Genomic DNA, 16,577 nt, shown 5'->3' with positions numbered 1-16,577 from the left:
CATTGTCAAGGTCAACATTGTCAAGAATGCATGAACAACCAGTAAACAGAACTCAATTTAATACACGTATGTTTTACTGGATGTAGGCACTGATCAATACTTATTGCTGATCCTATATTGGTCGAGGTTGTGGTGGTGAACTGCCTTCATTAATTATTCTAGTTCATCTGGTCAAGGTAGCACTTGGAGGGCTGTTAAGGGAGGGAGTTCCAGGATTTCATACAACAATGAAGAAATGGTGAAATACATCCAAGTCAGGACGGCGGGTGGTTAGGGAGAGATCCTGCAGATGACTGCGATATGCTTACAAACAAATTTTCTTCTGCAGAACTTAAATTGTGCGTATCCAGGTTCCACCACCATTTAAATTCAGTTTACTTTCAGCTTACCGTCATCTTCATCAGCAACCTTCTCGCCGTCATCCTCCTGAGGTCGGCCCGCAATCTGGGCAAGTTCCTTGATCACCATCTCCTCTGTAAGCTTGCTATCTATGGACAGAAAGGCATCTTCCAGTGCCTTGAATTCAAAAGACAAAAAAAATCAAGAGATCTTAATGTTAAATTAGGGGTTTTGAATACCAAAAAAAAAATAGTGAATATAATTGGACACTGGAAGATGAAAATCACAAACCGTACTCAAGCCACAACTGCTTCTCATGCAAGCTCATTGTAGCATATTACACATAAAAAGCTAAAATTCAACACAAACGTCTGTGCGCATCTAGCAAAATCACATACTAATAGTGAGCAAATAGTACCAACTTGGTTTAGTTACCACTATGACTGTGTCAGGAGGCTGATGTTCCAGACCAACTCTAGGACTTTCACAGCTAAAGTAATATGACATTTGTAGTTCACCTCCCAGGATCTCTCCTAGTGGGCAGCAAGGACCACGTGCTCTGAAAACAAAAAGGTTTTCTCATACCTGGGCAAATTCCAACCCCAGAGAAACAGCAGCCAAATAATTAATTGGCTACTCGTCTGTTTGGCTGTTAGTGTGCACACAAGAGGTTGTTATGGCTCATGAAGTAACAGTTGTTACTGTTTTGTCAATTATAATGATCAGCTATAATCTAAAAGGCATCAGATAAATCCAACATCTTTCAATACTGTGTTGACTTCATAACCACATTAAGCCTTCCCACCACCCCCCACCCCCGCAAAAAAAACTGTATCGTAACACAAAAAACAAAGCACTGTTTTCAAAGGCATTCTTTTCACAAATGACACAAGCCTTAATAAATTTCAGGCTGGTAGCAGATGAAATATTAGGGCTGCAATCTGACTTCCAAACAATTACAAAAAAATAATTTGTAAAAGATGTGCCCTTTCTTTGGAAACTGCTACTAGAGCACAAACAACTATAGCGCCTTTAACATTACAAAACATCCCCAGGTATGTCACAGGAGCATTATAAAACAAGGTATGAAATGGTGTCTCATTACTACAGTATTACTGAATTAAGTTCAACAAAAAGTGACAAAGAACCACTGTGGGATTGAAACATGACAGTGCTTCATTCAGAGCTAGGGGAAAAATGTGCAAATAATTTAGATTTCTTAAATTGACGTAACCACATTGAGGTGACCCTCAATGAGTTTACATTGCTCTTCAGCATCACCTGGTGGCAATAAGGAGCTTGCAGAACTGAAAATGTTGTACAAGCAGTTTTAGATGCTTCAAAATATTTTTCTTCACATTTGCTCAAAAGTGTTAGTTTCTCCCTTATAGATTGTCTGGCCACGTACTACTCCCACCTGGGCCAGTTTGGCTTCTTGCCCCTCCTTCTCTGTGTAACAAGAGTTGATTGTTCAGGTAATCCACTTCTTTACCACCACGACCAGGTATTATTGAATTAACCTTTGCATTTGAGGCAAGGTGTCAACATCAGGGTACGCAAGGGTTTTCGACTTTAACATGGAGTCCAAACACTTAGACACTTAAACTTGTCAAAATTCAAACCCAAATCCCAAAAGATCGTAAACTCAGACACCTCCCCAACATTCAGCATTATCCAAGTTGAGACAAATACCTTGAGAGCACCCCCAAAGACAAAGTGGTAAACAAAACTACTGTCAACAAACTAAAGGGGATTACTACATTCAAGTCCTGACATTTTCATGAGCTGGGAGTTTGTAAGAAATTTGTAGAGGCCTATTCTCAGCTGTTCTTCTTCCCAATCCCACTGCACAAAAGAAAAAAGAGCACATGCATCGAAAACATGATATCTCACAGCCTACTCTCTCTCATGAACTATTCAACCTGCATGATGCTTTCATCTGGGGAGTGTTGCCGTACAACGGGTGTGCACGTGCATAGTTCCTTGAAAGTGGAGTCACAGGTAGACAGGGTGGTGAAGGCAGTGTTTGGCATGCTTGCCTTCATTGATCAATGCACTGAGCGTAGGAGTTGGGACATCATTTTGAGGCTGTACAGGACATTGGTGAGGCCATTTTTAGAATACTGCATTCAATTCTGGTCTCCCTGCTATAGGAAAGATGTTTTTAAACTTGAAAAGGTTCTGAAACGATTTAAAAGGATGTTGCTGGGATTGGAGAATTTGAGATGTACAAGTAGGCTGAATAAGCTGGGATATTTTCCCTGGAGTGTCAGAGGCTGAGGGGCAACCTTAGAGGTTTATAATTCATGAAGGGCATGAAGAGGATGAATAGCCAAGGTCTTTTCCCAGGATAGGGGAGTCCAAAACTATACGGCTTAGGTTTAAGGTGAGAGGGGGAAGATTTTAAAGGGACCTAAACGGCAACGTTTTCATGCAAAGAATGGAGCGTGTATGGAACGAGCTGGCAGTGGTGGTGGTGGAGGCTGGTACAACTACAACATTTAAAATGCATCTGGATGGATGTATGAATAAGAAGGGTTTAGAGGGATATGGACCGTTTGCTGGAAAATGGAACTAGATCAGTTACGTTATCTGGTCGGCAGGGACGTGTTGGACTGAAGGGTCTCTTTCCATGCTGTATAATGAGTTGAGTTATTTTCTTGGATACTGGCCATAATATTTAATAGGGTATCTGTGAATGTTCCAAAGATATATCAAATCGAGCCTTGTTTTCCCAAGGATCTGCACCACAAGTTATCCCCTCTCAGCATTTTTGATGTTAAGAAAAATCAGCGAAGAACCTGTGCTTTTAGAATGTGGCATCAAAATCAACTTAATCTATACAAACCAACTATTTCCAGAAATCAAGCACCCCAAATGGCTCATCTTATATCTGAATTAGTCTACTCATGAATGCTTTGCTCTGTCAAACATTATTTCTAATTCTGAAAATCATACCTTCTGCAATTTTCCACTCCTATAGGCCTGTTGGCTCTTAATAACATCAGGCAGGTACTTGGCACAATACAGCGCCACTTCTTCACCTGGAAGAAATAATAAATTCAGGATGAGAATTCTAGCCAACTTATAATTTATTCCTTGGGAAGGAGGAAACATGAATTCAACAACAGTGATCGAAGAAATGCACATTAGATGAGAGTTGGGAGAAGAGAACATGTAGTTTTGGATCATTAAGGAAGTGAGTTTTTTAAAAATTCATTCATGGGATGAAGGCGTCACTGGCCAGGCCAGCATTTATTGCCTAGAGGGCATTTAAGAGTGCTGTGGGTCTGGAATTACATGTAGGCCAGACCAGGTAAAGATGGCAGTTTCCTTCCCTATAGGACATTAATGAACCAGGTGGGTTTTTCCAAAAAAATCAGCAATGGATTCATGGTCATCATTAGACTCATAATTCCAGATTTTTTTCATTGAATTCAAATTCCACCATCTGCCACGGCAGGATTTGAACTCGGATCCCCAGGACATGTCTGGGGTCTCTGGATTAATAGTCCAGTGATAATACCACTAGGCCATTACCTCCCCAGCAATCAAGTTGTAATGGTAAAACTATGGATGTGGATTTCAACGACGTCAGCAACCGAGCAGATAATGTGGACCGAATGTGAAATTTGAAATTCAGGCCTGGCTGAGCAGGATACCAATATCACACAAGGAAGCCCAAATAACTCTACGTGTAGGGTCCACAAGCAGGAGTATTGCTGAATCAGACAGAAGAGGCCCTTTGGTTCAGAGTTTGTACTGCCAATAATATACTATCTACACTAGCCCTACTTTCCCGCACAAGGCCCATAGCCTTGCATATCATAACATTTCAAGTGCTCATTCAAGTACTTTTAAAAAGGTTGAGAGGTTTCCCCATCTCAAACACTCTGTCAGGGAGTGCATTCCAGACCCCATCACACTCTGTGAAAACGATTTTCCCCAAATCCTCTCTAAACCTCTTGCCTTTCACTTCCAAACTATGCCCCCTTGTTACTGACCCTTCAATTAAAGGGGAACAGTTGCTTTCTAGCCACCCTCTGCATGGCCCTCAAAATCTTATACATCTCAATCAGGTCCCCCTCATCCTTCTTTGCTCTGAAGAAAACAACCCAAGCTTATCCTGCTTGTCTTCATAGCTGAAATGCTCCATACCAAGCAAGATCCTGGTGAATCTCCTTTGCAACCCCTCCAGTACAACCGTATCCTTCCTCTCGTGTGGTGACCGGAACTGCACACAGTACTCCAATTGTGGCGTAACCAAAGTTCTGTACAGCTCCAATATGACTTCAATTCTCTTATAATCTATGCCTGATAAAGGCAAGTATTCCTTAAGTCTTAACTAGCCTATTAACCTGCCCTACACCTTCAGGGATCTGTGAACATGCATCTCATTCATGGGGACACTCCCTTGTCTTTTTCCTTCTTCCAAAGAGCATCATCTCACAATTATCATGGTTAAATTTTGTCTGCCACTGATCTGTCCATTTATATTCTCACCATCAACCACTCAGGCAATCTTTGTCATCCACAAGCTGACTTATTATCCCCCCCACACAAGAAGCATGGAAACATTACAGAAGAGGTGCAATTTCAGGACAACAGCATGGCTTATGTCTTGATAATGTTGAGCAGCCGGCAGTATTCATCAGACTGTTACTCACGGTCACGGAGACAAGGATTTTGTGGAGAAACAAGGTGGATCTCACTTCCATGAGTATGGAAAAAGAAAGTACACATTGTTGTTTGCCAGTGTGAAAATCAAGATAAAGCCAGGGAGGATTACAATTGCAGAGGGGAATCCATCAGGTTTGTCAGCAGTTCAAAGAAACAAAATTAACCTTTCAGATGTTCTAATGGAACATTCCATGCGTAAATTTACTTTTTTTGAGAAAGGTGCTCCTCAAACAACTGAGTTTTTAGATTCCATTTTAACTATTACAAAATATTCAAAAATAAATGACTGTCAATTTTTAAAACGATAGATGAATACCTTTACAGAAATTACCAGCGATCAGAGTCTGCGTGGGCTTAGCAATGGATCAAAACCACTAGGATAAAAATTTAAACATTTACGTTTTGAACATTTTATTCATGCAAATGACCTGAATATTTACATGATCAGAGTGCTTCAGTTACAAACCGAACCATGCAAGTTTCCACTTCCATCAATACTGAATTAGTGAACCCACATTATGGCAAGCTGTTTACAGAAAGTTACTTGAATCTACAAAGATTCCTGTCAATTAGGAGACAGAAAACATCAAGCACAAAACCCACAAATTACTTAGAAAATACATTCTTTTTAAAATTTATATGCAAACACAGACACGCAATAAAGCAAACAGCAAATCATTACGTCTACATAAAGAAGTCAATTGGTTTTTCAGCAAAATTTTTATTACACAATTATAGTGCCTTGCAATACGCAAGACCCCCAACTTGTGTATCACAGAAAATGCTTGTGCATTACAAAGTTTAGTCCAAATGACAAGACAGAAGGACAGTTAACACATGGATGAATCAATCCCAAGACATGCTTTAACCGGATACATTACTGACTGAAGAGCTGTGAGCAAGTGACAAAAAAAATACAGACAAACCTACACATATTTCAACTGCTTGGGTTGGGCAGAGGGGAATTTTCCAAGTCATGCTTTTCACATGTCTCCCCAAGAGATTGTATCAGCGGGAGAATGGCATAGCAAGCGTCTAGTCAAGATGCACCAAGTTCAGTATCAGCTCATTTTCATGTTTGCATCAAACAATGCAGACTATAATAAATCAACCTCGTGTGGTCTTGCACACAGGGAATCATGACAAACTTGAAACTGACAGGCTAAACTGAACAGCAGGCCTTGCAAATGTTTATTACAACCCATTTTGAGTAAATATGAAATGTTGATACCAATGCCCACATAAGCACACTCTTAAATAAATGAACCTGTAAGCACAATGAATTCCATCACTCATGTTCTCCTACCTCCATGGCCATCATAAACTGCAAACATAGCAGTCTCTTCATCCAATTCCGGGATACAGTTGTGCGCATCCTAAAAAAATCAAATTCATAATAAACTATAATTAATTTGTATAATTACCTGAGCAATGACCTTCCATGCTTCAATCAGAACCATCATTTATTCAAAAACTTGCTCCCTTCAACAGATTACTCCCTTCTAAAAAAAAAAATCAGGAGCAGGGCCAAATGGCCTACTCCTAATATTTTCTGAGTTTCTACGAATTATTCAACATGAAAGCTCCCAGCCATCAAAATGGTATTGTTGCCATTTTGTCAACTAAATACAGTATCTGTTACAACAAACAGCTTTAATATCTGCGGCCCTCACAATATAAATAATCTTCAAATTATCTGTTGAATGTCATACAAATACTTACAATAATGAGATGGGACCGATAGGTGACAAACATGTATACATGCTCGCTCAGTCCATAAAGGATTTTTCTTTCCAAATACAAATAAAACCAGCAGAGAAACTGATTCTGCAAATTAGTAAAAGTCCTCATGATTTGACCCTTTTTTGAACAACTTATTCCTACATAGCTTTCAGTTAATTCATTTATTCTGCTCTTCTCATATAAAGAGTACAAACATTAGTCAAACAAACTTCAAGTCTGACACCATCCATGGCAAAGCAATCCATTTGAGTGGTACCCTACCCACTACCTTACACATTCACTCTTGACAATCAATTCACAGGACCAGCACTATGAGTCATATACAGGATGTGCTGCAGGAACAAAGCCTCTTTCAATAAGATCGAACAAATCCACAGCTTCTTTCACCTAGTAGGTGAAGGGAAACAGGCACATGGGAACACCACCACACGCATGAACCCCTGTACCTACCATTCTAACTAGGACTGAGATGACAGACGTCTGCACCCAGACGGTGATAAGCCCATGGAAATCTCTGGTTGAGGTCAAAATATTGAACGTTTTTCAAAAGGAGTTAGATATTGTTCTTTTGGTTTAACAGGATCAAAGCATATAGTGAGAAAGTGGGAGCAGGGTACTGAGTTGGATGATCAGCCATGACCATTTTGAATGGCAGAGCAAGGCCAAATGTCTATTTTGGCACCTATTTTCTGTGTTTCTATGAATTGCTCACCATTGAAATTCTCAACCTGTGAACAGCTTTTGCAGCCACTTTGTCAAATTCAATTTCAGGCCAATGGTAACCCATGGAATGTTGACTATAGGGAATTCAGTGAATGCTGAAAGATGATTACATCCTCTTATTGGAGATGGCCATACCCTTGTAAGGAAGTAGCAAATAACATTGGTCCCACACATCTCAGGCCTGAATGCTACTCAGATTTTTCTACATGTGGGCACAGACTACCTCAGTACCTGAGAAGTCCTGAATGGTATAGTGAATGAACCATGAGATTTAATGAATGGTGCAATCAAGAGCAAACATTCCAATTCCTGACGGAACGATGGAGCAGAAAGTCATTGTAAAAGCAATTGCGAAAAGACCCACATTACGCAGAAGAATTCCTGCAGTTACACGTTTAAAGTTTTCCAGTTTCAACCCCTTTCTTTCAAATCAAGGAAACATCATTTTAATTCATGAAATGCTTTGAATTTCCCACAATTTTTTTGTTATTAGAAAGATGCAAGATTGTAATGTCAGAGCAGGGTAAGGTAATACTCACAGTCAATCTCACATTTTACTGTGCTTGGACCTAGTCACTCCCACCTTTCCCTCCATTTACATTAACATGGATATTTAAAACAAACTATACCTTAATACGCCAATTAAGAAAACTTCAGTTAAGGATAGCCAAATTGTCAAGAATTATAATTCTCAGAGGTTATACAGAGATGCAAATGACTTCTAGACTGCACAATACAATGCAATGAAGTTTTAGTACAGTATTTCATTATCTTTTGGGACACTCCCTTTTTCTTTTTTTAATTGCAAGTTGAAGTCCAAAGAATCAGTAGAAGAATGGTGAGGTAGAAGCAGGTATAACAACTGAGAAGAAGCATTAGTCAAATGAACTAGAACCAACTGAAAAGAAAGTAGGAAATTCTTAGTGAAGTAGAAAGATCCTAGATAATAGAAACAATCACAGTAGAGATGTAGGGGGAAGGACATGATCAAGGATTTAGATTTTGAAGAAGTTTTTGAACACAAGCGGAGAGATAAGATTAAAAGGGGTTAAAAGGGTAATTCGAGCATGGAATGAGGAAGAACGAATGTTCATAGTTCTTTGATGGTTTATCAGGAAAGGAATTTATGTTTGTAGTTTTGTTTCACAGTAAAATTTTATTCATTGTTGATTTGAACCACAGAATTTCCAGTAGTTTTCTTTCATCAAAAGCAGACATTTCAGAGAGGAATCCTCCCAGCTTCCTGGCCAATATATAACATTCACCCAATAACATTAGGAGGTTTCCTGACAATAATTTCATTGTAGTTTTGGGGCCCTGATGTGCACAAATTGACAACAATTAAAAACAAAGCACCTCAGCAGCCACATAGTGATTTGGAGACCACTAAATATGGTCCACGTTAAATGCATGAATTGAGGCCAAGTGTCTACAGATGGGGAGGATCAACTGAACAATAACTTGTCCTAATATATGAAAAGAAAGTTCAGGCCCTCTTGTGGCAGAGTGGTAAAGTCCCTACCTTGAAGCACAGGTTGAAATCCCACTAGCACGAGAGGCATGTAATAACATCTCTGAACACTTGATTAAAAAAGTATGTTAATTAAAAAAAAGTTCAGGCCCTCTTGGGAAGCAGTGCTAGAGTCCCTGCCTGGGACCTGGGAGTTCTGAACTTAAGTCTTAACTGTTCCACAAGTGTGTTATAACATCTCTGAACAGGTTGATTAGAAAAATAAATCAATAAAAAAATTAAGAATAGGCTCTGGGTGGGATGCTCTTCAGACAATAAATGTGGACTTGAGAGGCTGAATGACCTGCTTTAACACTAGGGATTCACTGATACTATCAAAGTTCAGGCCCTTTTTGTGGTGCAGTAGTAGTGTCCCTATCCCAGACCGAGGGGCCTGGGTTCAAGTCCCACCTGCTTCGGAGGTGAGTAATACCAGGTTATGGAGTCATACAGCTGTACAGCATGGAAACAGACCCTTCAGTCTAACTCATCCATGCCAACCATATATCCTAAATTAATCTAGTCCCATTTGCCAGCATTTGGCCCATATCCCTCTAAACCCTTCTGATTCATATACCCATCCAGATGCCTTTTAAATGTTGCAATTGTACCAGCTTCCACCACTTCTTCTGGCAGCTCATTCCATACATGACCCATGCTCTGTGTGAAAAAAACTGCCCTTTAGGTCCCTTTTAAATCTTTCCCCTCTCACTTTAAACCTGTGCCTTCTAGTTTTGGACTCTCCCACCCCAGGGAAAAGACCCTGTCTATTCACCCTATCCATGCCCCTGATGATTTTATAAATCACTATAAGGTCACCACTCAGCCTCCAATGTTCCAGGAAAAACATCCCCAGCCTATTTGGCCTGCCACTGTAGCTCAAACCCTCCAACCCAACATCCTTGCAAATCTTTTCTGTACCCTTTCAAGTTTCACAACATCCTTCCTATAGCAGAGAGACCTGAATTGCACACAGAATTCCAAAATAACCAATGTCCTGTACAGCCACAACATGACGACCCAACTCCTATACTCAATGCACTGGCCAATAAAGGCAAGCATATCAAACACCTTCACTATCTTATCTACCTGCAACTCCACTTTCAAGGAATATGAACCTGCACCCCAAGGTCTCTGTTCAGCAACACTTCCCAGGACCTTACCATTAAGTATATAAGTTTTGCCCCGATTTGCCTTTCCAAAATGCAAACTTCACATTTATCTGAATTAAACTATCTGCCACTCCTCAGCCATTGACCCATCTGATCAAGATCCCATTATACTGAGGTAACCTTCTTCGCTGCCCACTACACCTCCAATTTTGGTGTCATCTGCAAACTTGCTAACCACACCTCCTATGCTCACGTCCAAATCATGTATGTAGAATCACAAAAAACAGTGGACCCAGCACTGATTCCTGTGGGAAACTGAAGGCCTCCAGTTTTGATTTCGAAAAATAGGTTAAATTAAAAAAAAAAGTTCTTGGATATCCGTGGAGTGGGAGTATACGGTTAATTTGAACATTTGACTGTTATAGGGCCCCTTTATGGGGTGTTTACATTTTAATTTGATTTAATTTGTTTGAATTAAATGGTTGTCATGAGTATAAATATGGCATTTCTCTTTGTTAATTTGTTGATTTGGTTTTTCAAAAGCGTATACAAGACATCTATGTTGAGGGTTTTGTGGCATGTGAGCAGTGTCCCTACCTCTAAGTCAGAAGCTCTAGGCTCAAGTCCGAGCTGCCCAAGAGATGTCATAATAAGGTCTAAACAGGTTGTTTAAAACAAATAGAAGACATTGGTAGTGGGTTGTATAATGAGGAGCTATACATTTGTAAAGTACACTTAGGATAAATCCGGACTCCTGATCTCCTCCTTTACCAATTGGCTGTAATATGTGGAAAAGATTGGAACAGTTCATTTGCAACCTCCAATTACAACTGCCTTTTAACAAACAAAAACCAAAAGAACTGCGGATGCTGTAAATCAGGAACAAAAACAAAGTTGCTGGAAAAGCTCAGCAGGTCTGGCATTTTCCACTTGGGGACCCTACAACCCTCCGGACTCAATATTGAGTACAATAATTTTAGGGCCTAAACTCTCCCATGTCCCAGCCCCCCATCCCACACACTAGACTTGTTACCACATAGCCTGCCATTACACACCCCCCATTGTTAGTCACTAACGGTCCCCATTTACAACTATTCACCCTCCCAGCCTGATCATTAGCAACTCCTTTGTCTGTCCAACTGTGTCTCTCTCTCTCTCTTTGGGCCCTATCGTATCATTTACTCCCTACCCCACCCACCTCCCTATTTTCTGCATATAAAGTGACGTTTTCCCAGCCACCATCAGTTCTGAGGAAGGGTCACCAGACCCGAAATGTTAACTCTGTTTTCTCCTTCACAGATGCTGCCAGACCTGCTGAGCTTTTCCAGCAACTTTGTTTTTGTGCCTTTTAACAAATCCCAGGCTCCAATTCCCTCCCTCATATCTTCAATTGTGCACGTTTTTATGACATCAGATTACACATTCCTCATATACAATCCAACCCACTTTTGACCAGCATGTTCTGCTCCTCAATCTAAATGGGTTCAGTTTGGTGGTCAGCTTGTCTCAGATCCATCTTCTAGCTGTTTATGGGTACACGGGTGAGGAAGAATGTAAATCAAACTAAGATGGCAGAGACATCCATGACATATGAGCAACTGAATGTTTTGAACAGTTTGAAAGAGTCATGGATACTAAACCTAGAGCTATCGCATCTGGTTTTCCGTTTCTGTAATTCTGAAATGAAAGAGATGTTGATAATTGGAAGCATGAAACCATGATGAGCAATGTCTGAAGTATGGCTTTGATGGGTTTAATTACAAAAAAGGTGTTAGAAAGAGCAGATGTTGGCAAACTTGCTGCTGATGTGTGAACTGAGGAACTGTCATTGGGTTTGGGTGCAGAAAGCATTCATCTAACTGAATTTATAGTTGTAAATGAGATCAGATTTTTTGCTGTGTCTGGTTTGATCAAACATACACGAAGATATGAGCAGTGTCAAAATCAGAAACAAATCACTAAATTGTTGTGGTGCAGTAACCAAATAGATTTAACTAAAGTGAAATTTCTCAGGATCTAGAAAAAAAAATGTTAACCTTTGGTGCTTTAAGAATGTAAATTATGGAAGTAGTGTTAATACTTAGATGCTACAAACAATACCACAGTTTTTCAATGTTCGGGTGAACAAGTGGCAAGGCTCCATGCTATGAAGTCCATCATCAAGTCCCTGGGTCTGGGCATCATTCACAGTCTAAAACACCACAACAACCTGAAGGCATTCCTGCAGAATTTAGTGTCAGTTTTGGCTGCAAAAAGCTTTTGCTTTCTGGATACAATGCATTTATCCAGTGGGTTAGGTGTGCACTCATTCCAAGCTGCATCTAGAACCAAGTTAGATTTTGCAGTTCTGATTCCAGCTTGGAAAAATATAATCCAGTCAAAGACCAGTACAGGAGGTTAGTCAAGTGATACCTGGTGGTTTGAGAGGCAGAAATACATTTTCCAATGAAAGAGATCCAGAAGGAGACAATTAGGTAAAACCAGACAACTTAGAAATGAAATTGAAAAATATTTCCCATAATGTTGCAGAAATTTGACTCACTTTCCCCAGAAAGGTTATGGATACTAGATTGGTTGAAGTTTTCAAGACTGATATTGATAGATATCTCTTGGGTAAACAGAACTGAGGTACAGATTAGGCTTACTCAGAATAGGCTTCCCCTGTGGCCTTGTCTAATTTTTTTTTTCAGACCTTGTATTTATTCTAGTCAGAAAATGCCTTACAAAAGTTAAGCAAATAAAAGTTGTTACAAACAGATTTGATGTTTGTTCCTCTTCACTTGACTGAAATGCTCTTCCATTAGAATTTGACAGTTTCTCACGATTGGTTGTAATTAAGTAGCTTCCAATGTAAGTTTGCTCTTGCTATGAAATCAGCTATTTTGTTGCATCCTAGGAGTGGGATCATATACCAACCATGAGCAGGGATCCAGTCCACACTGGTGTAACAAGGTACACAATTACTACTTAACATACATATTTTTCCAGCTGTGTACCATTTATCTCAGTGTCTTAATGTATGATTATTTCTAAGCAGAGACACACCTGGAGGATAAATTTCCTCCAGACAAAGAGAGCAAACATTTTTAGTCGTATAAGTCTCTGCAGTATTTCATTTAAGTTTTTCTGAATTCTGCCCCTTAATGGAGCACTGAAGACCTTTCTACTTTGGGTTGCTAATTTGAGTATTTGTCAATGCAAACTGAAAACTTGCAAACAATTCCCCCTCTCTCAACCTACAAAACACTTACTCAAATGTGACTTATTTCAAATGACCAGTTAATTCCAACTGTATTGCCAACAGAATGTTGACAGTTGAATTTTTGTGTTTAAACCCTGGTGGCCCTGTGGATAGGATTCTGCAGTTCCACTGCCATGGCCCAGGAATTGTTTTCTTAAAAGGGTTATTGGGGGTGGGTGGCAAACTGGTGTTGAAACCACAACCAGATTAGTCATGACTTTATTCAATGTGGTTCATGTTTGATGGGGCAAATGGTCTGCTTCTAATTTCTAGGTTCAGATTATTCATTCGATGTAATTGAAGCAGGCCAGATAGCTAACACACCTGGGTCTCTGAACGCATCGTGCTGAAAATGCCAAAGGAACCTGCTGAAGAATTTAGATGGGATCCTCTTCCTGCTCGATGTGACAGCCAAACAATTTATAACAAAGCACAGACCCATCGGTGGGGTGGCAGGAAATACTCCCCAGAAAGCACTGACAACTGTATGCATGATAAAATTCCAGAAATGTTAATTCATTATAAGTCGCAAGATAGTCTTCATTTTTTAAAGCTGTAATCTTAATAGCATGTACCTTTCAAAAACAAAAATGCTTAAATAGGAAGGGACAAGACAGCTAAGCAGTAGCTCATCATGATTTATAGTAGTACAGCAGGGGATGAAGAAACAGTTAGTGATTGGAACTCCAAAGAATCCTATACTTTTCTGCTCCTGTTACTCTGCTTAAGTCCATGGGAAACAAAGGAGTGGATAACTAGTGCTCTTTTGAATAACTGCTGTACCACTTTAACTAAAGCATTGCACTATAAAACAGAAACATTATCTTCACAGCTGGAAAATGTGGGGCTTACATAAAGTGCCCACAAGTAAAAGCAAAATCCATTACCAACTGATTTTGACACTGTAGATGCACACCGCCAGCAGTGAAGCAGCTATATCTTACAGAGCCAGTGATCACTAACTTGGAAGAAAAGAAATCTCAAGTAACCTGTTGTGACATCCAGCAGACAACTGCTGACTTTATTGTTGGCAATGACAAGGAAATCCTGACATGCCAGTTACTGAACAAAGTGGAAATTGGTCTTACAGCTCCTAGTCGGTGCAATCAAGAGAGCCAAACGAATGATGCACGCAGGAGAAATTTCACCACAGTATTGGTATCCAGATCTTTGAGGAAACGGTTTGTGATAACCAAACTATGTGGTCAACACAATTTTCCCTGCATTAAACTCTACTGAGCTATCAACATTTATAGGATTTTGCCAAGTGAAACACAGAAAATATCAAAGTGCCTAATGTAAAATATTAATGTTTCACTGTCCTTTTTCAGTAGTTGAAACTACTGGATAATATGAAGTGACAAGTGAAATTGAACAATGAGGTAAAAAACAAGAGCAGAGCACGATTTTGGTTATTCCCAGTTGGTTCAAGTCATCAAGACAGGTGAACGAAAATAAAAGTTAACTGATTCTGTCAGAATCCTGCCTTCATTCACTCAAATCGAAAGAAAACTTTTTCGACACAATGTGAACACTTTGGGTACAGCAAGCCACATACTTCTTAATCGAACACTTACTTAAACTGAATACATGCCTTATGCAAAGTGCTGCTTCGTGTTTCCTCCACGAGGTATCACTTGACACTGCTCTTCCCAGTGTTACCCGAGCGATTTAAATTGATCCAGAGTCACACACACACAGGGTCGTGCATTCTTAACCGACTGTAAGTCAACACAAATGAACAATCGCCTCGATTGCAAGGATTTTAAAAAGGTATTGGACAAAAAAAACACACCGACACTCGAGAAACCCGCGCAGGACCGGGTGAAGCCCACGTTACAAGGCCCCTTGCTGATAACGCGTGTTCTATGTATGTGTGCATTCATTCTCTCACTCACTCTGCACTCACCTCCATGGAGACCCGCCAACCTTGCATGGCGGAGACGCCGAAGTTGTATTTGTCTGTGCATTGCTCGCAGGAGTTCTTCACCGTGTTGGGTTGCGACAGGTAAGCACCCATACTGCTACTGCTGCTTCCCCCCCTTCCTCCTCCTCTTCTTTCTTCTTCCTCCAAGCAGCAGCAGCAGTAGTACCTCCTCCTCCGCCGCCACTACTACTACTACCTCCTCCTCCTCCTGTGGGAGGCGGGGGGGAAGGGGAAGAAAGGGGAGCTGCGGATGGGATTCGATCGGCCTTTTGTTTTCGGTTGGTGAGAGAGGAAGAAACGGGCCGGAGAGAAAACCGTAACGATGCAGGGCCAGCGGAACAGTCTGATAGAGGGAAGAGAGAGATAGACTGTGTACAGGGTGGGAGGTTCAGGGGACGGGGAGGAGAGAAGGGGCTCAGGCGCATGCGTGATGTTTGGGGGAGGGGCGAGGATGGCAGTCGTCGCGCGCCAACCGCCGGTCACCAGGGTAACCGCGGCCTAGCGGGCCCGACCCCAGCGTCCGTCAGCACCAACCAACACCGCTCACCGAAAAGGGAACAAAAAAAAAACAAAACCCCGCGGCCGTCTGGTTATTCCACCCCACTCCTCTTTCCTTAAGAGAAGTTTACTCCTCCCCTTCTCAAAGAAAAACGAACAAATGACGAGAGATCGGCCTTCTGCCTCAGTCTCTCGCACTCACAATCCCTTAGGATTGTACGATATTTGTAAATTTCTATTAATTTCTCGCCCTCCCCACCCCGTCAGTGCTCAGAACTAGATTCACTTCGAACTGATTTTAATCCTTATTTGTGAAAAGGCGGGAGGGAGGGAAGGGAGCCAACAGAATCACAAAACCGGGAAAACGACATGGGGGAAGAGGCCAAAAGCAACCGGGAAATACGTGACATCCAAAGACATGGTGGCTCGCGGCGTCACTTCCTGGAACTGGACGACTTCCTCCATTTTCAGGAAATGACGTCTGCAGAGCGCGGGATTTCGCCCCTTACCGGAAGCGTTTGTGACAGAACGATACTTTGTGTAGCTCCCTGCGTTTAGAAGTATGCGGCAGTTTATACTCAATCTAATTTGTCGACAGTAATTAAGCAGATGAGAGGGACTATGTGGTTAAAGATATGATTGCATTATAAAAGATGCAGAGGGCTCTTGTGGCGTGATGGAGTGTCCCTTCCTTTGGACCAGGAGGCTATCTGTTGCAGAAGTGTGTGGTGGCATCTCTGAAAAGATTGATTAGAAAATAACAAAAAGCAATTTAAGACATCCGAAATTTGAGAACAACTTCTT

At 40.9% G+C, this 16,577-nt stretch overlaps 1 protein-coding gene across 2 annotated transcripts in view; it reads right to left on the bottom strand.

Moving 5' to 3' along the window:
* The window catches only part of ppm1g (protein phosphatase, Mg2+/Mn2+ dependent, 1G), a 40,274-nt gene extending 24,099 nt beyond the window's left edge, over window positions 1-16,175 (bottom strand). Inside the window, exons 1-4 of one of the 2 annotated variants that reach the window (XM_048600632.1) lie at window positions 15,258-16,175; window positions 6,326-6,395; window positions 3,298-3,383; window positions 390-516 (exon numbers count right to left, since the gene is read on the bottom strand). In XM_048600632.1, coding sequence (XP_048456589.1) covers window positions 390-516; window positions 3,298-3,383; window positions 6,326-6,395; window positions 15,258-15,368 — 394 coding nt within the window. In that variant the 5' untranslated portion in view covers window positions 15,369-16,175. Of the gene's footprint in view, window positions 1-389; window positions 517-3,297; window positions 3,384-6,325; window positions 6,396-13,672; window positions 13,788-15,257 lie in introns of those variants that run through there. The other variant, XM_048600633.1, reaches the window with a different exon arrangement.
* Between the last annotated feature and the right edge of the window lie 402 nt (window positions 16,176-16,577).

This window comes from Rhincodon typus, chromosome 9 (genome assembly GCF_021869965.1).
Source record: "Rhincodon typus isolate 14 chromosome 9, sRhiTyp1.1, whole genome shotgun sequence".
NCBI lineage: Eukaryota > Metazoa > Chordata > Chondrichthyes > Orectolobiformes > Rhincodontidae > Rhincodon > Rhincodon typus.
The sequence above is the reverse complement of the archived record's forward strand: the minus strand, read 5'-3'. Positions and strand labels throughout refer to the sequence as shown.